At 40.4% G+C, this 27330-nt stretch overlaps 1 protein-coding gene across 1 annotated transcript; it reads left to right on the top strand.

The window, feature by feature from the left end:
• Window positions 1–1232: 1232 nt before the first annotated feature.
• Window positions 1233–27232, top strand: ly75 (lymphocyte antigen 75). The gene is made up of 35 exons (XM_041943140.1): window positions 1233–1483; window positions 2376–2747; window positions 4642–4815; window positions 5066–5224; window positions 6948–7076; window positions 7835–7975; window positions 8764–8961; window positions 9310–9470; window positions 10729–10836; window positions 11129–11217; window positions 11411–11580; window positions 11750–11949; window positions 12947–13089; window positions 14173–14251; window positions 14403–14474; window positions 15094–15217; window positions 15525–15560; window positions 15723–15892; window positions 17086–17153; window positions 17277–17353; window positions 18773–18909; window positions 19299–19407; window positions 19492–19652; window positions 20228–20357; window positions 20777–20997; window positions 21087–21249; window positions 21978–22142; window positions 22247–22369; window positions 22928–23113; window positions 23237–23460; window positions 23632–23839; window positions 23994–24155; window positions 24250–24366; window positions 24782–24964; window positions 25535–27232. Exons 1-35 carry the CDS (start codon window positions 1381–1383, stop codon window positions 25708–25710), a joined length of 5238 nt encoding a protein of 1745 aa, XP_041799074.1. The 5' UTR covers window positions 1233–1380; the 3' UTR covers window positions 25711–27232.
• The last annotated feature ends 98 nt before the right edge of the window (window positions 27233–27330 follow it).

Here is a 27330-nt window from a genome sequence, read left to right on the forward strand (position 1 = left end):
ACCACATAGACTTGAAATAACACTGCTCTTTGGTCTTGTATGTTCAGATTTTAGTGACTTAGCAGATAGTCCTTGAGGGCTACACAACATAGTGTTAGGCCTACATACAGAGATTAGTCGGTCATTGTTGTCTGTATTTTAATATGAAAGGAATCAATCTTTGTTTCTTGAACATTATCATTGGTATTATCTCTCAGTGACTTCTATCACTAATCTGTGGAAACAAGCTGAGTTCCTAGCCCTTTGAGTGAAATACAGTCTATTAAAGTTTTATTCCATATAAAACACAAAGCCACAGATTACCTGAATAAAAGTATCAGCGTTTTCATGGCAGCACCTAATGATGGAGAAATGTGTAAGCAAAGTGCAACTATCGACAGTTTTTCAGACTAACATCAGGATGTAGTTCATTAATAATTCAAAGTGATGCATTTACAAATGAAACTTGAACTGTATGGACAAAATAAATCATGACTGCTCTGCCGTTAGTGGGTTAATGGGGACTTCAGACGCCGCAGTTGGTGGGGGAAAAACACAACATGCTTGTTTTTAGTTGATGGAAACAATCTAGTGGGCGTGTGAGGAGGAAGTAGGAGAAAATTTCCGGGCTATCGGCAATGTAAGGCAGGGCACCAACGTAAAGAGCCAGCAAATGCAGAGGCAAAATAGGAAGAGGGGTCACTTTGCCTTCAGAATGAAAGCGTTACATGAAATGTGTTGTGCATTTTATGCCGCTCCACACGCCTTACTGAATTAGAAAAGGGCGCGTCCATACTGCCACATGGTTATAAAATATTACCAGGCACACGTTCTGGATTTAAAGAGATACACCCTTTAGCTAATGGCGCAATACAGGGCAGTTCAATAAAGTAAAATTATTCACAGTTCATGTAGAAAAACAGGACATAATTAATCGTCTCCTTAGTATGTCAAATATTCACAGTATTTATGGGATATTGAGTCAAAAATGTGTTCTTGATTTATGTTTCTTTGATAACTTTTTTTATTGTGTCTGTACTTTACCTCTCTGCATGTATTTGTTACATAGATTATTTTTGTGATGGGTTAGCCTACAATAAATATTTTATCATGTAGAGTAACTTTTCATCATTTTATTTAGGCTTCCTTGTTCCTCGTGACCAGTTTTATTTCGTACGTTAAACCGGAAGTCCCCCTCTATATCGTCGCGAGCGCTAGCTTGGCCGCGTCGTCGCAGCGGGACGCTGGATCACACAGCTGACAGTTGAGAGAACTGGGTTAGGTTAGTTGTCCGGTCACTCTCAGTTTGGAGTTCAGTTATCGACTTGGCCTATATTCACAGTTCAGCACTCCGGGAGGGAAGACTCTTTATGAATCCAACAAAAAGACTCTGCAGTGACCATGCTGAAAATATCCGAAGCGACACTTTGCCTTTGTTTGTTGACTCTATTGGAGTTAACTGTTTTCTTGGGGACTTGCTCGCCGGCTAACGTCAGAAGTTTTGGTAAGTATCTGCGTCAGGCTCCGACGCTTTGCTTTCGTTTCCGTAGCACTTACTAGAACGCTATATTCAACTATGACCAAGCCGTTTCTGCCTCGACACATTTGGAGAATAACTTCGCCCAAAGAAGCGCGACATGCATCCGAGGACAATAGCTACAAACCTGCTAGACCACAACAAGTGGAGGCAGATACTAAGCCAGCCTGTAGCTGGAGTGGTTAGTTAGTGGTTTGACATGGATCCCATCCCCCAGTGAGTGTGATGCCACACCGAATTCTGACAGGTCAAACAATATGCACACTCATCCTTCCCTCCCTCCTAGTAGCTGTGCATATCATGTATTAACACCACACCTGTACACAGCTCACATGTTATATAGGCTAGCTGCTGTTTATGATCAGTAGTACAAGCCCGAGTAGTTGAAATACCATACAGTGAAGCTGTAATATGATAATGTTTTCTATTTTAGAACGCCTGTGTGCGTAGGTGCTGTATGTATGCCAGCAGATTTGATCGGATTGCTTCATGTTTTGCTGCAATCATCCTCAACTATTTACCCTTGTTATTATATATCCCAGCTTATTGACCACTTTTTCTTTGTTGGGCCCTCGTATAATATGACAAATGAGCGATTAAGTTCTGTTCCAAATATTTTCATTGTCTCTTTGGCTGTCTTTGGCTACCATTGGTTTTGTCCCTAAGGCTAAGAATGTAGACTCCCCACATTTTTGCTTTGTTTGTTGCAAATGATCTTCATGCATTTACCTTCTTAATTTGAGCCAGTTTGTTTTATCAAGGATTTCTGTTTGTGATTTTGCCTGTATGGTCTAAAGAGATCATATGACCTCAGTCACTTTTTAAACAGTGGTGTTTTTTGTTGGTCCTATCACAACAGATGAGGATGCTTTCACCATCCAGCACTCGAGCACGGGGATGTGCCTGGGTACGGGGGCTTCGGCAGACTTGAGTCTCACCTCCTGTGACCCAAACAGCAAGTCCCAGATGTGGAAGTGGGGTTCAGGCCATCGTCTCTTCCATGTGGCCACCTCCTTCTGCTTGGCATTGGATGTCCGCTCCAAGACCTTGTCCCTGGTTGACTGTGGCTCAAACATCCTACTGTGGTGGCGTTGCCTGGACGGGGCTGTTTACACTGTTTACCAGATGGGCCTGGCGGTCAGCGATGGCAAAGTTGCTGCCAAACGGGACACCGTTGACACTTGGCAAAGAGGAGAATCCCAGGACAACATCTGTCAGAAGCCATATCGTGGTGAGTGTGGTTTCCTTTATCTTATCTAAGGGGAGAAAATGCTTGCATGCTATAGATCTGAGCACTGTGAAATGTGCTTCAAGCTGTCCACGATAGAGTGAACAATGCTTTATTATAAGTCAGGATGTGAAAGTAGTGTTAAATTCAATTTGTGTTGAGTAAAACACATTAAGTTGTCTCAGACAATCCACTTACTCAATTGAATGTGAATTTACTCCAACCATGTGATACTTTACACCTTGTATGTACAGATGTTACCTCCCCTCAACTGTCTCTCAACCAAACAGGTTCTAGTGCATTCTAAACAATGCCTAAGCAGTGGGTCATCTTCATTCCTATCAATTATTACACCTTTATGTTAGGAAACAACAGGGTGTGTCAAATTCCAACTTTAAGAGTAGGTCATCCTCTGAAGTCTGCTAGACCGAATACTTAAAGGGCATCTCTGATTCAAAAGGGCCTGTGAATTTTGGGGAATTCCTTCAGCTGTGCTTTGCTGACATGCAGGTCTGCGTGTTGCAGTGCAACAAAAAGGCTGGCTTTCACTTTTGTTTCATAGTTATTGCTAACTACAGGACTCGGTTGATGCACATTTAATAGAAATGCTACAGTCAGTTTAGGTTTTCTGTACTCTCTGAGTGACTCAAAATGATACGCAAGAGTAGACAGGGAAAGTGTAACTGTTGAACGCTTTGAGGTTTGTAAACTGCATGTTTTTACAACCAAGGTAATATGAATTTTGATAGAATTGCTGATTTCTTGTTGATTACCATTTGTAAGACCTACAGTAGCATTAAATGTAATAAAATGTTGCAGGATATTTATCTATGTAACAACAAACTCACGTTGTCACTCCTTTTATGATTAGATTTTGTATGCCAACCCAATTTTGATACTTCAGCACTTCAGCAGTTATTTCTCATACAGGACCTTGTGAGTTCTGTGATGCCGGAAACATGATCGTAATTGCGGAACAATAAAAACAGAATCAACTGTAAAAGAGGGAATATAGTGGAAATTTCCAAAATGTGTCCAAAGCCGAATGAACAGAAACAAACTATGCTGCAAGGTTTTGGTGTCACACACGCGCACGCGCACACACACACACACACACACACACACACACACACACACACAGCACTTCCACAGGGCAACCATACCAGCAGATGCAAGACGCAAGTCTGTTGAAGACTTCCTGGCTGCATGTGAAGAGTCAGATATTCTTTTGAAACAAATAAAAAATCTGTCATTTCCAGTCGTGAGAGTAGCCTTCGACAGACCCACTCAAAATACTGTAATGTTGTAACATCAAATTCATTGACATTCATGAAATTTTGTCTTGTTAAATTGGCGAAATTTTATCCATCTACCACATGATTAGACACTCTCGATGACATTAAATGTGCTAAAAATGGTAAAACACTGAGTTCAGACAAGTTAAAATGGAAAACACAGAATTTTGGAAAAGATAAATTAAAATCTGGAGAAAATTAAACATGGCCCTGCTCACAGTCATTCGTTGTATTTGCTAACATGCAGGATCTGATGTAAGTTTTTGGTGAGGTGCCTAAAGAATGTAGAAATCTATGCTCAGTGTTAGGTGTAGTGTTTCATCTTTTCCATTTGCAAAAATGCAACACTAAACTGTGTCTAAAGCTCTGTCTTTGTGGTTTCTGTCCAAGGAATGATTTGCCTCTGGCCTTAATTCTGGTCTCATTTTAGTGACACTGTTTGTGTATCTTGAGAAGAAGAAGAAATGGTTTGGTGCATGCAACCAGACAGCAGATTTCACGTTCAACACATGACTAACCTGATGTTTCTGGTTGATACAAATGCCAAAGGCTTGTAAGAGGTCTTTGACTCTGGTCTTTGCTCTCCTCTCCTCTCTTTGCAGTTGTCCACACCACCGGTGGGAACTCTGCCGGCCTTCCCTGTGAGTTCCCCTTCAAATACAACGGCAGCTGGCATCATGGATGCCTCCCAGATGCAGATTTCCCTGGACTGTCCTGGTGTGCCACCTCATTGGACTATGAGCAAGACAGAAAGAAGGGACACTGTCTAATACCTGGCATGTAGTGCTTTTATATTATCAGAAATATCTCTATTTTGAGCTCTTTTACTCTTATGTTGGCATTATTGCATGAGGCTAGATGGAGACAATCATGATATTAATTCCCTAAAATGTAGAAGCCGATGTGTGCAAACCTATTTTCTCTTTTTAAACTGTTTCTCTCTGCAGTGAATTATTTTACATTAAATCCGGCATTATCAAAACCGAATGACACATACTCACTCACGCTGTCTCTTTGACTTTGCAGAGGAGGGTTGCCAGACTCTGTTTGCCGGGCCAGAAGGGGAATTCTGCTATGAGTTTGTTTCTAGTGCCGCGGTTTCCTGGCAGGAAGCTTTGGATTCATGTCGCAGTCAGGGAGCTGATCTGCTAAGTGTGTCTGGGCCAGAACTCCTCTCCAAAACCTGTAAGACTAATTTACTCTTCATTTCTTCTTATTCTTCATCTGTTCTGGTTTCTTCTCCACTGTAAGCTGGCAAAAACACAAAGTAATCTGAGTCATTAACGTTTGAATTCAGCACCAACACAACTGAATGCTCTGATATGACAAGAATGCATTCTAATGCACACATTCATAACATATAATGTTTTGTATAATATATAATGTAATGTATGATGATTGAAAACTGCAATAATAATAATAAAGTTGGCAGGGCTACAAAACGACTGAAAAAAACACTTTAAGTGATTTTCAGAGAGAAGTAGTGACCAAAAATAAATCCTATTCTAAATATATCAGCTGGCCTGCGCCTCTCAAAGCCTGGAAATGATACATATGTTATTTGAGACCTGAGAAAGAAGTAGTTTCATTTTTAGGGCAACCCCTGCACCCTCTGTATGGATAGTAAACTATTTCAAATAACAAATCAGAAAGAGAAACGTCTATTTTGTGCATTCTGAAATGCCACAAAAAACAAAAGTGATTAACATTTTTTACTGATATAATAATAATATCACAAATTATCTTTATTATATTGTTTGTAATCATTGGCACTTACCACATTGTATAAAACCTTTCAAAAATAATGTTTAGTATTTGGTATCAGTCTCATTTAATAGGTGTGGGTTTTTTCTTTGGTTTATTGGTTGTTTCCACATATTGTTGTTAATGTGAAAGTAAAAGAAAACAAAACTAGAATGACTAGGACCTCTCTGTATGATCGATAGCATGAACTCTTTAACACTTGGCGCTCTCTTATAATTACAGCCATATAAGTTAAACAGGTACTGTGGTCTTGTTTCTTATTACTGTAAATTGGTCACAGAAGGTTGTGCTGACTACGTATATATGCTGCAATGGTGGATGTTGAGGCAGAGCGATTTTTTCTTAATCCAAATACTGACGGTCATGGCTCAACAATATAAAGTTCATAAGCTTAAGTGTCACATCCTCTTATCACATGATATGAATGAAAGTTCAGTTGGGAGATGCCATCCCTGACAGTCACATGACACGATCCACTAGAGAAAAGATGTCTCTCTCTTTTGGATTTGTTGGAGCTGAAGAAACACTTAGTTGATTTGTGGTTCTACAGTGGTGTTACAGATTGGAAGTTCTTCTCTCACAAACTATCTTTGATAAGAGCTGTCTGCGGCCTGCAGTGAACAGCCAAGTTCAATTTGGCCTACTGACAGAATCAACATTGACTAGTGACAGCAGATATGACATACCACCGGCAAAGTTAGCAGTGGCTAGAATGAGAAGATGCAGCTGAATGGTTTCTACACTGCTTTGATAATGCTTATTAGCATTGTAACCTAGTGAATGTGTATATCTTTCCAACCTCATTGTCTGAATGAGTCACTTACTGCTGCACCCAGTTAATATTTCACCTTTACATGCTAATTTCACTGGCTTATGCAGCTGGACGCTGCACTTTAGAGCCTGGCTGCCTTAATGGAGAGGAGCTGCAACACGAACAGGCTGAGGTGGACAAAACACAGCAGAGTACAGTAATGAAAGGATCTGATTTTGATCTGTTATTTTAGCTGATACCGAGCCAATGAAAAATGCCTGGCTCGACCCTGATGCTGATTGTTAAGATAGGCTTGGGACATCTACACTTCTCATTTTCTTTTTTAAATGTATACATTGCTTGTTCTGTGTGCTTTGATGTTGCATTGTGCAGTTTCAGATGGCTTCGACAGAATGCCTGAAAGGATGTGGATCGGCCTTCACCAGCTAGACACTTCTCAGGGCTGGCAGTGGTCAGATGGCTCCCCTCTCTCCATCCTGCGCTGGGAAACCAGTGATGGTGGTATGTAATTTTTTCCTTTTGCTTTTCCCCTGTGTTACTTTCCAATTTTTGCCCCCTCTGTGTAAATGGCACATAAACACATATAGATAAAAAGTGTTAAAATACTTATTGGTAACCAAAGAAATGCTAAAGCTCAGCAGTAGTTGGAGGCATAGCTTCAGCATAACCACAGTAAACCCATTTCAGTTGCCTGAACCACCTGTTCCCCAGAGCAAACTAAAACCTGCATCCTGTTGTGATCTGCAGTTGTTGCTGTTGTCAGTTCTATGAACTGAGACTTGGTGTCAGTCAGAGAAACAATGAGGCCAGTGTTAAAAAGAACCTCATTGTGCCTGGTTTTTGGACACAGTGTGGCATTGGGATTGTTTGTGTTGCTGAATAACCCATTAATAGTACTGAATGGAAGGCTTTATAAAACCTTCTAGCTATTGTAATTTTGTTTGCTAGCTTTTTTCTTCTGGTGTTGTTCTTCCACTGCAGTGTGAACGTTAAGGATACTGCAGCCATCTGGCTTCTACTGATATGAGCTCTGCGATTGCCATAATTTACAGCATATCAGTGTTGCTATTAGCAGCAGTGTCTTGAACCGTTACTGCAACATAAGAAGTTTCTTTTATTTCACCTCTTAGTGTGAAACACCAGTTAATAAACTGAAAACTAGAAAGATACCCAGAGGTAAATGCCACTCCTCTGCTCTGCTGTCACAGCCCGTATGTGATTTCATATTTATTTATTGTGTGTGGGAATGTGTTTGACAGAAATGCTATCCACCTCCGTGATTATTGAGTCAGACTGTGGAGTACTGAACTCCAAACTCAACTATGAATCTGAGTCGTGCAACAAACGGCTGCCATACATCTGCAAGAAGAGTTTCAACGCCTCTCACACAGCAGCAACAGGTGGGTTAGCTGCTGCCCTCACTTCCTGCACTCACGTATGCATGCACGTATGTATTTCTTCTGAATCATAAGTAAAACTAATCAAGCCATGCTACAGCCATGTGAGGCTGTACTTCAGCAGGTGTAATTTTAACCATGTTCAGTGCCTTAGTTTAGTAATTAACAATTTAATACTTAGTGAACACAAATTGCAGTTGAGGCTGAAGACAGGGTAATTCATTTCATAGGTGTGTTGTCATAAACTAAAATGTGAACCTCACTATGGCACTGGAGGAGGACTGAGGGGCTCACCAGGTTCATTAAAATGTATCCTCCGGGGAACTTTAATATCGCCAGCATAATTCATGCCGATCCATCCAGTAGGCGTGGAGATAATTCAGTCTGGGCAAAAGTGGTGGACTGACTGACTGAGATATGTAGAAGCTTTGCTAGCAGCCATATCTGTTTTAAAAGTAATTCACCCAATTGATGGATGAAGTGAGAGGACTCACTTCCAATAGTGGGGCTAAAATTTATATAAATACACTCAGTGACACCATAGTATAGCTTTCTCTTCCTTTTTTGGTTTTTGACGGCAGTTGGGACTCAGCATTTGAGGTGCTTGCCTTCGTATGTGCATGTAGCAGCTATTGTCTCTTCTGGAAGTGAGGTCCCTCTGTTGCTCTTTGTTTCTCCCTCTTTTTTCCTGTTGTGCAGATTGTGAGTGAAATTTGCAATTTTGAGATACACTAATGAAATTAACCCGACTCCTGCTCACAGCCTCCATCTGTCTTGCTCCCTCTCTCCAGAGTCTTCGATATATAAAGAAACAGTGTGTGCAAACGATTGGGTCCCATGGAACGGCTGGTGTTACAAGTTAGTCAAGGACAAACCTCAAGCCTTTACAGATGCCACTCTGCACTGTAACAAGACAGAGGGAGGAGGCTTTCTGGCCAGCTTCCACTCTGTTGACACCAAAGAGATGGTCAGCACTAATTTCCATGCCGGTAAATCTCTCAGTTTCAAGTTTCTTATTTTACTTGGCAGTAAATCAAGAAGTAGTTAGTTATTCTTTGAACTAGTCAAATATCTGCTAATGCAATGTTCACAATTGTTTTTACTGTGATTCTCTCAAGAAGTCTGCTTTGTTTATGTATTGATTTAAGGCAGGGATGAAGTGATCACCAAGAGACTGGATTACATTAAGAAAGTTGATTTACTCTCTACTGCCTTATTTTTTTTTTAATTGGATTACAATAAGGATTAAATTTAAAATGTTCTCTCACCAGACCCATGCTCTGACTGTTTCGTTTCGAACAAAAAGTGATGTTCATATGTGCGTTATGGTCCATCAGATGGCCAGTTTTTGGACGTGTGGATTGGTCTGATTGGTATCGGCATGAACCCAACTGTCTTCAAGTGGATGGACCAGGCACCTGTCACCTTCACCTACTGGGGCCCAAACCAACCAATTCAACCAGCTCAGGAACCCAGCTGTGTTTTCTACTCTGGAGAGGTATGTGCATGTGTCAATGTGTGTGTGAGTGCATGCATTTTTGTGTAACCCCTGTGTGGGGAGTGACTGTGTACTGCCCAGGCTTTGTTTTTGTCTTCTTATGATCACGGGGGTTATACTATAAAGCAAGTTCGACATAGCCAGGTTTTCTTTGCATAAGCTAGCTTCACAAAACCTAAAACTTCAATCAGAGATAAGGGGTATCACAACGGTGGCTGTGAACTCAGGTTTTCTTCAGGCTCAGCCTCTGTGCGCGGTCCCATAAAAAGGGGAGTTTGGTGCAGCATTTGACTCTTCTTCTGCATAAAATGGACAGATCATGTGTAGGCTACTTCAGTCCAGAGGAACAGGTTGTTATAGTTGAGAGCTATGAAGAATAGAAAAATGTTATTACAGTGAAAGAAACACAGTTGCTGATAATAATAAGGCAAGAGGGGAATGAATGCTGGCAGGAAAGTGCTAATCATGTAAGTTTGTAAGTTAATACAGTATTGATTGTACCACTTAATGCACTCTCAATGCCTGCCTTATATTTCTAACTTGATAACGGTGCATTGTAGAATGATCTTATTAAGCTGTATACATTAACAGTATACATTATAGTCAGGAATTGAATTTAGGTCTAACACTGTACCCTACCCTACTCACTTTAGTTTTTGGCCAAGTCAAAGTCAAATGAGAGAACTTGGCAGGACCAAGCATGAAAACATAATCCAAAGTGGTTTGTAGTTGCTATGCCTTCATCATTATTTTTAGTGTATGGATGACATGCTGTGAAAAATTGTGTTGATACTACCTGAAGCAGACGAAAAAAAGAAAATCTCCATCACCAACTGGATGTATGCAAAAAACTTGCAAGGAACCACAATATGATGCATACAGTTTGGACTGCTGTCATTACATGGCTTTGTTCAATGACATAACTAATGTACAGCTCAGCAAGTTTGCATATATAGTGTATTTCATCAGCAAAGAATCTCTGTGACTCACAGAAAACATTACAAGGAAAAGAATTAGTGAAAGTTGGCGCTTCCTAAAACTGGAACTCTGAACATAACCTCTTCCGAAGCAGGTTCGGTGTGCAGCATAAGTTACCATGGCGATTTAGCTAGGTTAAAAGAGAGCCACCTTTGTGAAATTGAAAACTCTGACTTTTTGCTCCTCCTCCTCCTTAATCTTGCTCCTTAATACTCCCCTCTGCTGTATAGGTTTGTTTATATAAGGCCTGCAGAATCAAACCTGTGTCTGTTCTCCACAGTCTCATGGTTGGCAGGTTGGGAACTGCACCCAGAGGCTACCTTTTATGTGTCAGAAGAAAGGAGAAGTCAAGGAATCAGATGTGCTTCCTGGATGTCGCATTGAGGATGTGAGTATTGTCTGAATGACATTGCATTACCTTTTAAATTTTGTTGGCAGCTGACAGTACGAGCTCATCATGTCATGTAATTTAGGTCGAGAATCATCATGAAATCATTAAAAAGAAATGAGTAGCCTTGCATGTGTGTATTTTATTTTGACTACTTGCTATCAAGGTCAGCTGATATTTGGCAAGATTTTGAGTGATGAAGGGGCTAAGGTCAGATCTGTAGTTGCATTAGAGATGTGTGAATGGAATTCCTTGTAATTTGAATGTAGCTCAATTCTCGTCAATCCACCAGGGTTGGAGGAGGCACGGCAACTCTTGTTATCAAGTGGACACCAAACAAGTATCCTACAAAGATCGCTGTAACATCACTATAAGAAACAGGTAGGAGTCTGTTCAGCTGGTGACCCTACTGCTTCGTTCAGTTGCTGTACAGACATTTCCCACCATGTCAGCAGAAGACTTCTATTTCTAAATGTGAGGCAGATTATAACTCATTCATCATATATTCTTAAACACAATTGTGTTCCTGTGTTTGGACAGAAAATGGTCACTCATGTTTGACTATTCTTTCCAGGTTTGAGCAGGCCTTTATCAGTAGTCTGCTCGGGGAGCATATCAGCAGGGAACCACAGTATTTTTGGATAGGGCTGCAGGACATTAAGAACACAGGGGAGTACCAATGGCTGAGCCAAGATGGGTCCCCAGGTGTGGTTACATACACCAACTGGGGCTGGTTTGAACCAGGTAAGTAATTACAAGAATATTAATGTATGTTATATACAGTTTGTATCTTTGGTTTAGACTTTCCGATTATATATGTTAAAATATATGTAATTTATATAGTCAAAAAATAACTGTATTTGCAATTTCACACTGTAGATTTCACTGTGTTTCATCTACATCTGTATTTCAGATCGGGATGGAGGTTGTGCAGTGATGTCCACGAGAAAACCCCTGGGCAAGTGGGAGGTGAAGAACTGTACCATTTTTAAGGCTGGCACCATTTGCAGAAAAGACCTCAGTCCACCTTCACCCCCAGAACCAGAGCCAAACCTCAACGCAACCTGTTCTGATGGATGGGTGTCCAGACCAGACATCAAATACTGTTACAAGGTGTGTGTGCATCTGACTGTGTCTTTGGACACCCGTGGACATGTAGACTTTTTTTCACCATTAGGAGCAGTAACTGTTTGCCAAAGGGCATAATGGTTATAGTGGGAGTTAAAGGGGAACTACATTGATTTTTGAGGAGTACTCCTGCATATGTGGAAAAAAAAAGATCACATAAAGTCTTTTGTAGCTTTAGAGAAATCTGATAAACTGATTCAAGTTACGTCACTTACGTCGGCGTTGGCTTTGGCTGAAGACTACAATTTTGAAAATGAAAATTAATGAACTTAGAAGTGATCTTATCAGGCCTCTGTAGCCTGCTCCTCATCGCTGCTTGAGGCTATTGGATCAAAGCTGCTTAACCCACTAGTAGCATAACACACCTGAATGTCCAACTAAACTCTTAGAAGTGAGAGTTTAATTGTTGGTAATGTTGACAAGTAAGAAGAATGAATAAAAGAGATGGTATGTCTGGTTCTGCTGCATCGATTGTGCTACTTTTTTTCTGTCCATCGTGAGTCCAACACTACTATAAAAGTGCAGTGCTAAAGCTTAATTAAAACATATCACCAGTCACTCATAACAAAAAACAGTCCTAACCTGGGCAAACAGAGCAATGGATCATAGAAACATTAAAGTAGAAGCAAGAAAACAAACAGTTTGGAGTAGAGGGGAGGAAAAAATCTATGAACATCATTCCAAAATCTCATCATCTGTAAAAAGTACTATTTTATACAATTATAAAATGATTTATTTTGTAACCTTGTATAATTTATATAATTAGATTATGGGAACATAAATATTAGGTATCTGTTACTGAAGCTGCCTCTACATTGGACCATCAAAACGAGGATCTGCCTCCTGTAATTTCATGTCTTTTTTATTGTTCCTTGCTCTTCTAAATTACATGATCTGATGTCAGTTGAACTGGCTTTTCCAGTCTTACTATTTCCTGGAACTGTTTAAGTAGCAGTTATAAATATTTCTTTCACCTTGTCAGGTGTTTCATGAGGAAAGGCTGAGCAGGAAGCGCTCCTGGGAGGAAGCTGAGAGGTTCTGTCAGGCTCTGGGAGCCACCCTGCCCAGCTTCACAAATAATGGTGAGATGAGGGCCCTGCACAGCATCATGAGAGAAACCATCAGGTACACACACATGCACACAAGCACTATAAAAAGTGTTCCTTCTTTCAAGCATTGCTAGCATTACTTGGTCATCATTTATAACTCCCGTTAGACATGCACTACCCGTCACGTTGCAGAGAGATGATAAACATGCCGGTTTCTGTTCAAAGGCGCATACCTCAGAATCCAGTTTCCGCTCACTGTTCACATAAACATTCAACACTTCACTTGAATGTTATGTTACAACCTGACTCTTGGGTCATGACAAAAATAAGAGACGATTAAACTAAATAATTTATTTAGCAGAAGTAACTGAAATGTGAGCATAACAAAACATGGCAATGCGTGGGATGTGAATGACAGAAGGATCAGTAATGTGGGGTGGGTACGGAGGCCGTGTGAATGTTATCTAAACACACCGGACCACCAAAAGCTCCAACACGGTGGCCAAGTCACAAACTCTCTTATATTACGTCTAAACAGTGCACTAAAATACTGTATGTTTCTGAAAACATTTTAGGGGGGAAATAAGCAATTCCGAGAGTTTGATCTGATCTTTTTGAGCCTGGGGCTTCATGCTAAATGGACTAATTTGCATAAAGTTGAGAACGAGTCATGATTATGCAAGTTCAGATACAGCGATTGGTCCATCAATTCGCCGTATCCGTTTTGCACTGCATGGATCTCCTGCTCTATGGCAGACAGTACGGTGTGTCTGTACCTTAAAGAGAAACTTTGGCTGCCACATGACCAGACCAGCCTGCAGGGGGAGGGAGAGAATGAGCAACAGAGCCTAGATTTATAATCTGGGAACACCAGGGCCAGCGGTCACCAGAAGGCACTGATTACCAAGCCATCACCCAATTAACTACCAGTTAACACACAGACACTGTTGACTAACTGCAGGGGTTGTGACAGTTAAAATTAAAAAGACTTGTTCAGTGAGCAGTTGAATTTAAACTGCTGTGTCGTAGAATTAGATGCCAGTGTCCCTTTTAAAAATGCTTAAGAAGATTCTTTTATTCTCTCTTTTTCTTTGAAAGAAGATTAAATATATAAGTGTCACAATGATGATGGTGGTTTGCTCTGGTGTTTTTGTTGCAGTGATAATCGTTACTTCTGGGTTGGCCTGAACAGGAGAAACCCAACCGATCGCTCCTGGCAGTGGAGCAATGGCCAGCCTGTGAGTACAACCTTCACCCTAAACCCTCCCCAGACATACAGTAGAAATCTTAATCTGAATATGAGACTATGCACCTTTATTTGTTTCTCATAACACCATGTTGCAGCTGTTTTTGAGTGTGAAGTCTCCTTATTGAATGCCTCCCCAACAGGTATCTATGGATGTTTTTCACCACAATTTCCTTGAAGATGATGCATACAGTCGGGACTGCACTGCATTCAAGGTGGGCTGGGTAGATTTATACTAATAAATGGAGACTTTAAGGGAGCAATAAACATTTGCTTTGCCTTTATCCTCCATTTCCTTACCCCGATTTTTTTTAATTTCTAGTCTCTTATCTGTATCTTTTTATTTAGTGTAGTGAGATGTTGTTATCCACACTGTACAGCCTGACCTGGAATCAAGGCCATTTTTCAGCTGTTTGTGGGAATTAAGAGAAGAGCTGCATCTGAAATCTGCCTCTATTATCTTAGCAGTTCCATATCCTACGTGCTGTCTTGAAACAAAATCCCAGAAGAGAGATCGGTAGACACCATGAGGACACTGTCAGTCGCCTTTGTTTTGAGTCCTGAGCTTCACGCAGAAGAGAGTGCCAGCTGTTTCACTCCAGTTGTTTATCTCCATTTAAGAAGTACTTTTTTATCTTGCCATTCAGACTCTGACCTCTGCTCGTTTAGTTTGTCAGTGATTGCGTTGTCAGAAAGAGGAACATTTTCTTCTTAAGCTATCGCTGAACTGCAGGGAGCAACAGCATCTGCAACGTCACAGTTATGAAACTGCTTTTCTTGTATATATTTTGATGATGATACAGTATTTATGCGAACAATCTGTATCCTCATCAGACATCGAAGAGCACCTTGAAACAACTGTTTGTGTTTCTGCTCCACGACTTACCCCCGCCTCCTTTCTACGCCACACCTTTTCATTGTGACGCCAAGCTAGAGTGGGTCTGCCAAATACCCCGTGGTAAGACTACACATAAAAGCCTTTCTGTGTTAGTGTATGTTTACACAAAGCAAAGGTTGTTTTTTGTTTGTGAAGAGCTAACATCTCTCATTAAGTCTGCTTAATTAAAGGGTGTGTATGTCACTAGAATTCTGTGGCCACACCATAGTTGACTTATTTGTAATGAAGTAAAGGGAGAGATTTCCTCCACAAAGGATTAAAAAAAACTCATGGGCTTATACATAAATCTACTTGAACGTGATCTATTTACTTGTGTATTTCTGGTTATATTCATCTTCTAACTCATTCTTTGTTGATGCTTCAACAGGAAAGACACCAAAGAACCCAGACTGGTACAATCCCGGTAATGACCAAATCTTCCCAGAAACTGTGTCGAAAGGCTAATTATCTTTAGAGTCGATAATTTGGATCTATCAGTGGCCAGAATATCTGTGATTCATCATTTTTGATTTCTATTGTCACTGTCTACAACATGCCATGACTTTAGAGCTGTTATATATTTCAGGTGGGCACCATGAGACATCAATCTTCATAGATGGAGCAGAGTTTTGGTTCGTGAAGGAGCCTAAGCTAACTTTTGAGGAGGCAAAGCTCTTCTGCAGTGCGAATGACAGCAAACTGGCTGCGCCTCTCAGCTCAACCGCTGCCGTACAGATCCACCAGTACCTGAAAGCTGTAAGTGACAGGGCACTGCAAGTTGTGTGTGTTTTTATGCATTGTTAGTCACTGTTGCTACACCTGTTTAGCTCTCAGTTGTAGGAGGGCACACATGCAGGTTACAGTCGTAATGGCGGCAGATGTACCACTAAAAAACTCACAGGAATTGTTCTGAAACAATGGGTTCTTGAGTTCATACAGAGGGAGGCAATAGTAGGTTTCTTTTTAGATGACTGTCAGCTGAAATGAAATGATATTGCCATTTTATCAGCTGTACCTTAGATGATGCCACTGCTAAAACTCCTTGAGTTGGCTGAAAACTCTTTTTAATTATTTCAGTTAATTCATTTTATTATTATTCATTTCATTTTTTCATTATAAAGGATTTTAAATATGCCTTTAATTGCTGCATGTGTGATATTGTGCTAAAACCAGTTAGCTGGACAAGCATGCAAATATATGCAGCTTATGTTAGAGCAGATTAATATGTTGGTTGTTGCATTACTCTTCTTTTCTTTCTTCTTCTTCTTCTTCTTTTTTGGCTTGGTATAGGCTAAAAAACACACCACCTTCCACTCTCCAAACTCTAAGAAAGCAGGCAGGTCAAATTAACTGGGGCCATTTACAAAAATGTGTGTAAAAATGCCTGTGCAGTTGATAACGAAAGGTTTAAAGCTTAAACAAATTGAAATTCCCTCTCCTGTCCTCTCTTTTGCAGTTAACTTGGTTTACATTATTTTCTTGCCGTGGACACCCATAGATGATTTGTAGAGCCCGACGACCAGGGAAATTTGTTCCACTTCTTCTGGTCATGGAAAGTTTTTGCTGAGAATACAGCTTGAAGCAATCAAAATAAAGTAGTACAAAATTCAGCCTTCAAGCTAACCACTAAAAAAATAAAAAAGATCAGTGGCATAAAAACTTGGTGGCGCTTACTTCACAGTTCATTAAAACTCACCACCAAATTAATTTTCCCAAAAATGTGAAATACAGACCATCTCAGCCTTGGCTGCATTAATTTTTCACTGTTCTGTTTTTATTCTGACTCTTGGGAGTCCTAGAACTTTATGAAAGTATAATAGTAAATCACTGGAGAGCTCTGGAATATGTTTCTTACACATACATCTTGTACAGTCAAGCTTTTTACATAAATAAAGTTGATTACACAATTTTTTTTTGATGTGGTATTAAAGCTTGCATGTTTTGAACAGATATCAAGTTCTCCCAAGCAAAGCTGGTGGATCGATTTGAGAGAGCCTGGCCGGATATTCCCCATGTCGTAAGCCAGTCCAGTCATACACATAGATTATTCATGTTGTATAACAAGCAGATATTTATGATGCTTACACCTGTATATATTTGGTAAAATATGTGAGTTTGACTGGAATAATGTGTGTTCTAGGTACACCCAGATGTACTTTTATCATTCAGTTTTCCTGGGCAGATGCACCTCTATCACTCCTGAAAACTTCTTTCCAGGTGAGAGGTTGTATACACCGGAGTATGATTAAGGATATTTTTTTAACTCACCACATTGTCTGGACAGAAAACAACTTGTCGCCCAGTCAGACTTTATAAGTTAAAGAAATCCATCCCTATAAATAACAAGGTGACAGTTACATTCGACTTAGTTATATCAGACTGCTTATGTCAGACATTTTTCGCAGTTTGAAATAATTCTCTTTGGAGTATCAGCACTGCAGAGCTTTGGGAATCCAGGATATACCTTAAAATCTAAGAACAGTCAAATGTCTTAAGACCTGGTTCAGCCAACTTATGAACATGATAAATAGCTTCCAGCAGGTCTCATCCATAAAATAAAATGAAAATACAGGCCCCAAAAACCTATTTCAGCTAATCAGCTTTTTGCTATGACTTTACAATGAGGTGAGGTCTTGCACGAAGACATTTTCTGCAAAAGTTAGAACAGTTTTGTTTTTTTATAGGAGAGATATACATATATACATTAACTTTTTACTATGACTCTGTATTTGTTTTTTTGTTTGCTTTTCTCACTGGTTTCAAGTGGGTGGGGCTCAGTTGGAAAAGATGATATCACCTATTTTCATGCACCAATCAGAGTTCAGCAACATCAATTTTTATCAAAATGTGATGACAGATGTGTGTTTTGTTTGTTTGTTGTATGTTTTTGTAGCGTTTGCTTCATAACAGAGATAGCCAAGGAAGCTTTTTCCAAAATGTAATCTCAATTTTAGTGATGAATATTTAATCTTCTACAGAAATACTTAAAGGTCCATTGTGTAGGATTTAGTACCATCTAGTGGTGAGGATGCAGATTGCAACCACCTAAATACCCCTCACCACACCCTCTCCTATGGTGGCCGTGGAAATTGCAAAAGGCTTTCTCTAGTGCCAGTGTTTGGTTTGTCTGCTCTGGGCTACTGTAGAGACATGGTGGTGCAACATGGTGGACTCTGTTGAAGGGGACCCGCTCCCTCTTTAGATATAAAGAACTAATTTTAAGGTAATGAAAATCATAGGTGATTATACACTAACAAAAACATACTCGAACATTCTATTCCATTTCTTCCATGTTCTGCAAAGAGAGCTCCCTAAATCTCACACATTGGTCCTTTAAGATTGTAAACCACATTTTCAACTGTGTTTATAACTGGCCTCTTTGTTTACTTAGAGTAACTTGCAATATTTTAGCTACTTAGTTGGAAAATAACTACAAGAAAAAATGGTAAACATTGAAATCTTTTTGAGAAAGCGTCAAAACAGTGAAATAAACATATCAAGAACTAATATGACTTAAATCAAGCCAGAGAGGAAAAACACTCTGATGCACTTGACTTGTTTTGATTCATAAAGGCATGCTTGCATGCAAGTCTCTTTTACTAACAAACACATTTACGGTCATGTGCTTACTTGCAGAACAAGGGCACAATTGCCGGCAGCGATTGTCATTTGTGTGTGAGAAACACAACATCACGTCAGTGGAGGTGAACCCACTGGAGCCTCGGCCTGGAGGACTGCCCTGCGGAAACTCCAGTCTGTCCTTCAGAAACAAGGTCTGATCCTTGAACACATTTAATACTACATCCACATTTTAGACCCTACATGAAACAGACTAACTCCTGTTCTCGTGGTCTAATACTTGGAACCTTACAATCATATCAGGCAGAATTGCTGTTAAAACTGAGATTAGAGCAAACATTCAAAATATGCTTGCTTGGCGTCTGCCCACTCTACATGTTTATGTATATTTTATCTAATCTTATTTTAACTGGAAGTCTGTTGAGATATTTAATCTTAAAATGGCAGCGTAAAGTATTTAACACGGGGTCGCATAAAAAAATGAATTCACATCATTCACATATAGCTCAATAGTATAGAACTTGAGATTCAGTATAAACACTCTTTGCTTAAATTGATTATGATACTGGTATCTTTTTTTTAGTGCTACACACTGATGAGGAGCATGAAGCCTTTTTCATTCAAGTATGCCAATGAGGAATGCCAGTCAGTGAGGGGAACCCTGGTCACTGTATCTGATCAGGTGGAGCAAGGTGAGGCCCACTGTTTTTCTACAGTAAGTGTTGTTTAATGAACAAAAAAAGTAGTCGTACTATACATATGTGTGTGTGTTTTAGATTTCATCACCACCCTTTTGCCAAGCATGATAAACATGGAAAGGATATGGATTGGTCTGAAAATCAAGCGTGACGACCCTGAGTGGATGGATCAGTCCCCAGTTAACTACGTCAATTTTAACCCCCTGCTTCTGGGCATGCACAGGGCTATAAAAGTCAATGTAAGTTCTTCATGTCTTTATTGACTTCACCAATCCCACATGTCAAAGGGTGTTTACAGGTCTTGGGGAGTACAACAGCATAAAAACTGCCGCTGTAGATTGTGTCAATGACTACAAGTTTGAAAATAATCTGAGGCGTGGAGTTAGAAAGAAGTGACCTTACCAGACCTCTGTAGCCTGCTACTCATTTCTGCTTGAGGCAAGCGGCTCAAAAATCTCTGACTGAACTGCTGCCGGTCAAGTTGCATTGTGGGCTGCAGGTTTCAACAAGGAAGAGGGATGTGTCGAAACCTGCTCATTCCCCTGCATTGGTTGTTACTTATTAATTTCGAACTGTCCATTGTGAGTCTGACAGTGTTATAGGAGTGCAATGCTAAATCAGTGGAGTACTCCTTTAAAACCTCAGAGCATGAGCAATTACAGCCACAAACTGTATAGATATATGTTCTTTACTGCTAGCATTGGCTAGTGAGAGTTCATAATAAAGGAAATTTTCAAACAGAGAGAAAAAGACTTAGTCACATTTGAATTCACATTGTCATTCTTATTTGTACCTTTTTCTTCTTTTCTGACAGACATGGGATCCAGAGAGTATGGATTTGTGTGTGTTTATGATCAATAACCCCAACTCTGCCATGCTGGGTACCTGGGACTATTCTTCCTGCACACAATATCAACATTTGTCCATTTGCCAGCACTATGCAGGTAAATCACCACTACCAACATGTAACCATGATTTATCATCTAGATTTTTCAGCAAAAAGTCAATTATTCACGTTACTTCATCTGGCATGCTAAGGTCCCTTTTAAAATGAATTCTGATTGACGTTTTGTCAGTTTTTGTGACTGTGAAGTGTGATATTTCAGCCCTGACGATACATTTGAAAGAGCAGTAAATGATGCATCCTTGTTGCATGGCATTCTCTGTCCCTCTCTCCCCTCACTTCCTGTCATCACTCTGTTGTAATCTCTCCAACAAAAGACATGAAGTGTCCAGATAAATACTGTCAATGCTAATAAAAGAAGGGATAAAAAATCTGCAACCAGGGGGTTGGAGCAATACGTGTCTCTGGCACAACTTGCATGACCCGATGTTCCTTAAACACAAGGCTTCCTCATTTCAGATAAGCTCGAGGCCCCCCGCGTCCCCACAGAGCCCTTCCATGTCAATAACCACACCTTCCTGCTGCTTGTCAAAAATCTCACCTGGTTTGAGGCCTTAGAGCAGTGCAGAAGTAATAACATGGACCTTGCGAGTGTTGCCAGTACACTCCTGCAATCCACCCTCACTGTGCACGTGAGCCGTGCACACACGCCCATGTGGATTGGCCTCTTCAGCGAAGACGTAAGTGTACCACAGAAGGGCTGCCTTTATTTTAATCCACTTTTTTTCTCAAGATTCTTTTCAAAATGTTTCTTTCGTCTCGTGGTCAGGATGGGATCCACTACCGCTGGACCGACCACAGTCACACTGTATTCAGTCGCTGGTCCTCCGATATCACCAGAGGCTCATGTGTCTACCTGGACACGGATGGCTTCTGGAAAGCCACCGAGTGTGAGGAAGAGCTGGGAGGCGCTATCTGCCACAAACCACATGGTGAGAGGGCATATGGAATACAGATAAAGAGAAATGCCTGTTGTACCTCCTCGTACAGCTAATTCGTGCTAGAGGTGGAACTGCTGCGGTTTTTCTGGATGACAAGAATTGGGCAACATTTCCTCTGGAATGGTTGTAAATTTTCTAATTTTCTAAAGGTCTTTTTTTTCTGTGGGTGCATTTGTACAGCATGGTGGTGAAGAAAAGGGCTCATAGATCAGTTGTAGCTCAAAATGTTCATAGCACATGGTTGAAATATTGTACTGTGTTTTAATTTACAGCCCTGATAAGTCCTCTGTGGTAACAGGATGTAGAGTCTGCTGTAGAGGAAACTTAGAACCTTAGAAAATGAAGCCAAGGTTTCCCTTTTTGGTCAAAACAAAGCGGAGGCAAGTTCTGGGAGTTATTCCAGCAAGAGGGATTGTGGAGTTGAAGATTAACAGTCTGTTAATTTGAAATTTAGGAATATTCCTGCATTTTGAAAACGGATTCACAGAAGAAAGAGTTTGATTGACATAATAAGTGTAGGAATCCAGATTTTTTTTTTCCAAGTCACTTGTATTCACTATTGTCCTTCATCTATTTAATCAATTTTAAGTGTCTGATCATTTTTTATCTTTAACTTTTTTGATATTCTATGATAGAATTTATTCATTTTGGTTTTCTGTGGTTGTGAAGCTCTTCTTAATGAAACTTTCTAAATAAAAATGTAAACTTGGATTATACAGAGGAAATCATCACCACACCAGAGGATGTTGCAGTGAAGTGCCCCCATAAGATTAACGGTGCAAACTGGATCCCCTTCAAGAACAACTGTTACTCCTTCCAGCTGGTTGCCTCTAGGTGGGACCAGTTTGACCATGGGCTGATTCACAGTACCTGCAAAAAACTACGTAAGAATTTTACAACACTGGACGCATGTTGTCATGTGGAGATTTGCATGTGAAACTTCCTATAACAGGCTGCTGTTGATCACGGTGATGCATTTATGTTTCAGATGCAGATGCAGACATCCTAACCATCCGAAACGCAGAGGAGAACGAGTTTATCAAGCAGCAGCTCATACCGTTTCAGAACTTGGTCCAGTTTGTTTGGCTGGGACTGTTCAAAGATGACAACGGTTTGTGTTTTATTACTTTTACTGCAAATTGCTATTTAGTGCATCTGTGGTCACCACATGTAGGTAGCGCTAATGCAGATCCTGACACCCAGAGTACTGGGCAAAATTGATCCAGTACAAGTTCTTGCATGCCAGAAAGTCTCACAGACCTGTCGGTTAGCTCATAAACTCAGACTTACATCATTGGTACCATAAAAGAGCTCATTGACCTTAATTTGCATGGATGCAGGGAGATGCTGCTAGAGCCCTCTGATTGATGTGTTTTTACAGCGCCCGGAGAATGAATCCTTGTTAAAAAGGCAGTACAGGTGATTGACAGAGTGCAGGATTTTTTTGTGTCTCTCTTTTTTAATTTCACATATGAAAACCTTACTGTGTGGAATTTTTAAAACACATCTTTCTATGTCTGCAGCGTGTAGTAACAGCCTCATGCTACTTACAGTGTTTTCAGGCTTGTGTAATAAGATGTACAGTATATCAATACTGATACTGGTCCTTAATGTGTGTGGTTATTTATGTCATCATGATGGGGCTCAAAATAATTTCGTTCTGCTGTAGATAACCAGATGAAGTGGTATGATGGCACAAATGTCCAATATTCCAACTGGGCAAAGGGCCGACCAGATGTAGACGGACCATTCTTGGCTGGTCTCACCGTTAACGGCAACTGGATTCTCATGTCAAACTCAAACTTATTCCCTGAGTTCAAACAAAGGTCCATTGTGGCCTGCAAACTGGACAATGGTTGGTGGATTACACTTTATCACACATAATTCATATTTCTCTGACCACCTCTATTATTATCATAACAGACAATCTTTCGTCCGCTAAATGAATCTTACGTGTTTTCAATCCTTCCCTCCCCAGAACCAAAACAGCAGTACAACCAGTCATCCAAGGATTTTCAACACTACGGCAACTTAACTTACGAGGTTGTCACCCTAAAGCTGAGTTGGTACCAGGCTCTGGAAGAGTGTGGTCAGCGGGGAGGCCACCTGGCAAGTGTCCACGACATCCAGCACAGTGCACATGTGAATCTCATTGCCAAGACTGACGGCTACCCGCTCTGGATTGGCCTTTCGAACCAGGATGTAAGAATTTTGCCAAACCAAAGCCTATGCATTTTCATCATGATTTGAGCTCACGAGACAATGAATACATTTAATTTGAATTTCTTTCACATGGTGGTGCCGCTTGTTCATGATTTCACTTCATCTGCAAAACCAGATTGGTCGAACGTGACAGTCTTCTTCTCCATGCAGGTCGGTGGCTCAGCGTATGAGTGGTCCGATGGAACGAGATTTGACTACAAAGCCGCCATCTCTGACTCACAGCAGAGCTCCAGCTCAGACAAAAAAGAGCCCAGCTGTGTTTTTGTAACCCCTGCTGGAGCCTGGGTGGGGACCAGCTGCAATACATTGGTAGACGGAGCCATCTGCTACACCACCACAATCTCCACTGCGTCCCAGAGTAAGACATTGATGTGTTCTTTATGTCTAGAACCACATTGTTTTTATGGCAAAGTTGCACCATTGTGTAAAAGGGAAGCATATGCCTGTGACTTAATTTGCATCGCCGTGGCATTGACCATCGTCCACCTTGTTTCTCTGTTGTTATGCATCAGGAGCCAGACTGCAGGCTGCCCCAGAGGCCAATCACTGCCCTCAGAGCAACGGTGTGTCCCAATGGGTGCAGCACGAAGATCACTGTTACGCCTTCAACATGAGCTTCTACAACTACAGCGTGTACAGCATGGAGCAGGCCAAGAGCATCTGTCAGAGCATGGGTGAGTCGTTGTTTGCTGTATGAAGGGTTGTAATTAGTATTCATCTGAAGCAACTGTGGTCCGCCATTTGTTTTCTTTTTTATCCTGCTCACAGATGCTCAGCTGCTCACCATAAAAACCACAGAGGAGAACGACTTTGTGTCCAAGTACATGTATGATGACCATCTCATCACCAGCCGAGTATGGCTGGACATGGTCCTCGATTCTCAAGGTAAACCCCATAATTTGAAATAGAAGCAAGACAACTGTTTTACAAAGTGTTCCTGAGCCCATGTAGTAACATCCTTTATACAATCAACCTCGCTCCATCCTTGCTTGTGAACGACTGAGCCAGATTCAGTTGATTATGAGCACAGTTTTCGTCATTAGACGAAACTAATTGCTGTTAAACCTGCACAATAAATATTTTTATATTTGGGATCAAATGACTATGTGTGAGGTGGCACTTATAGTGACGAACCCACAGAGAATTATCACCCAACCAAGTGACCAAAAAATGTATTAATGTTTTTACAAATTAAAGATTTAAAAAAATGTAAACCATTTGACTGGATGTGTTCCGTGGAGGCGTGCACTTCCTGGGTTTTGATGTTGCGCTGATAGTCCTCCTCCCTGTTTGCTCTCAGGCAAACCTGTATCCTGGCAGGATGGCTCAGCTGTGGTTTACTCTAACTGGAATTCTGAGGCCTTGGCTACTGGGAAGGCGTCGGAGCCCCAGTGCGCCGTCATGATGGCGGGTGAAAAAGGAGTGTGGAATCTTGTTAGCTGCGAGGCTAGCCACAGTCGTGTTGTCTGCAAAACTGAAGCAAGTGAGTATCGCAACTGCATTAAAAGAATAGTTTGACATTTCAGGAAATACGTATATACGCTTCCTTGCTGAATGTTCAATGAAAAGATCGATACCACTCTCGTGTCTTTATAAATATGTATCTTTTTAAAGAGCTGTCATGTTGTCCATCTTTATATACAGTCAGTGGTACAGACCAAGAAGCAGTCTGGTGCATAACTGTGTATAAAACAGTTTGTTTTTACACTTCACTTTTTGTGTGGATTAAACAAGCAAGATACAATGTGTTGGCTTTAGAGGTCTGCTGGCTGCAGCTTCATTTTTACCACATAGACACGAGAGTGGAATTAATCTTCTCGTTTAAATCTCAGCAAGAAATTTCATTTTCTGAAATGAATCTCTGCACCGTAGATTGAGTTAATTGATATCAGAGCAGTAGTTTAGCATGTTTTAGCCCCAACAAATATTCCTTTAATTTATTTAGTTAAAAGCTGTATGAACTCAAACACAATGACATCTTGTCCAGAGGGAACTAAAAAAACTCTAAAAACTGACTGACTGATGACTGACTAACTTCACCTCCGGTCCTCAGAGTCTTCAGGCTCCCCTGTGGCACTGGGTCTGCTCATCGTGGTCCTCATCTCTCTCCTTTTAACCACCGGCTTTATCATCTATAAGAAGAAAAGAGCCCACTTCTCTTCCACCGTCCGCTATGAGAGGACTTTTGATGAATCGGACACCACTAGCATTATAACAGATGCTGACTGAGCGTGCTTAAGTAATCAGCCTCAGGGAGTATCGATGTGCCTGCCTCGAGTGCATTTAAGTCATTTTCAGCAAGAGCAGATGCAGCCTTCCCCTTTTATAAATTATTTATTTATCCTGCTCAAGCGTCCAAACCCTCTAGAATTATGTGTAAAACTGTAAATATTGTTGGAGAATTGTGAATATCTGCCAAAACTGAGTTTCTTAATTTGGGTTATTTTAGATTGTCTTTGATGAGAGCCCTGTGTTATACCTAATGTAAATACTCGGGCTGATGCTCTCTGGTATGTGTTGATCATTGACTTTAGTGGGATGTTAGAGTTATGGGTTGTTGTTTTTTTGTTTTTTGAGCTTGTAAGAAGATTTTGAGTTGGTTTATAGAAATATGCATCCTGACACAACACTCCTCTTTAGCCCTTTAGCCTTACACAGGGGTTAAAATGCACTGATGTACAAGTGACTCCAAACTATCAGCAACAAAATGTGCATTTACTGAATCATACTATAATGTATATACCATTACTCAATCTATTCCAGTTTTATTTTTTAACTTCAGAAGGTTTGATCTTCACAATGTTTCAATTGATACATCAGTAGACTTACTAAAGGCCAGTTCACTTGAAAACACGGTAAACAGTATTATATATCTGGTTTCTTCTTTACATACTCACAGTACTGCCTCTCAATGTGATTCGGTTTAGAACTAGTTTCTACCAAAGCACGCCCGTAACTGTCCAAAGCAAATGGAAGAAACTAAGTACTGTGGATTAAACATTGAACTCCACTTTATTGGCCTGAGCTACAGCTAATATCATCAAACCTCAGCAAATCACACTAAACTATCTGGTCAAGAACATACATGTGTGTTTTTATTTGGACTGTGCCTTTAGACAAAGAGAAACACAGACTGTGCCTTTTAACATCATGACTGCAGAAGAAATGGGAGTTATTAAGCGACTGGATTAGGAATTTTCAATGTATTTACTGTTGCCTATTAATACCTAACAGTATGTTTTAGTTGTCAATCTGGACGTGATGAAATTTTAGTCCTGCTGATTAGTTTTAAAGTGTAGGACACTGTCTTAGCCACCGAATGAATCAGACAACTCTTTGTATCATTTGTCTGTTTATGTAGATCAGACTTTCCTATGCACTTAACTACTGAGCAAGAACGCACTTTAATACGTCGTGGAGCTACAGTTCCTACCATGTTTAAGCACAATGAGGTTTGGAGAGTTTTAAAGACGTTCAGATTGCACTGCCATTTGCTGTGAATGCTTTGTAAATATGTGATGTTTGTTTTATAACTGAGAATGAACCAAAGATGCCCCGAGTCGTCTGAATGTCAAAAGCCTGAGCTTTCCTGTGTTTGCGGTACAGCCTCAGTGTGGCTCGGTAACCCATTCATATCAAGTTGTAAACCAAATGTTTTGTTTTTTTTTAAACTTTCTCACCACTCCTAAAGAGATCTGTAAACTCAAATCAGGTACAGCATCCTTCCAATAAATGTTTCTGTCTTCCAAGATTTCTTTTTCCAGTTTTCTTCACTGTATTTAGCAAATGTGATATTATTGTAAACTCTCATTGTTTTGTTCTTTAAATGCAAATAGTCGCGCTTTAGTT

Source organism: Chelmon rostratus, chromosome 1, assembly GCF_017976325.1.
Source record: "Chelmon rostratus isolate fCheRos1 chromosome 1, fCheRos1.pri, whole genome shotgun sequence".
NCBI classification, from domain to species: Eukaryota; Metazoa; Chordata; class Actinopteri; order Chaetodontiformes; family Chaetodontidae; genus Chelmon; species Chelmon rostratus.

What these genes read in the sequence shown, in the direction of transcription:
- ly75 (XM_041943140.1), top strand. Translation starts at nt 1,381, where the DNA reads ATGCTGAAAATATCCGAAGCGACACTTTGCCTTTGTTTGTTGACTCTA. An exon ending in GGGACACTGTCTAATACCTG is followed by an intron (nt 4,816 to 5,065) that starts GCATGTAGTGCT and finishes TTGACTTTGCAG; the next exon opens with AGGAGGGTTGCCAGACTCTG. An exon ending in CAGCACTAATTTCCATGCCG is followed by an intron (nt 8,962 to 9,309) that starts GTAAATCTCTCA and finishes ATGGTCCATCAG; the next exon opens with ATGGCCAGTTTTTGGACGTG.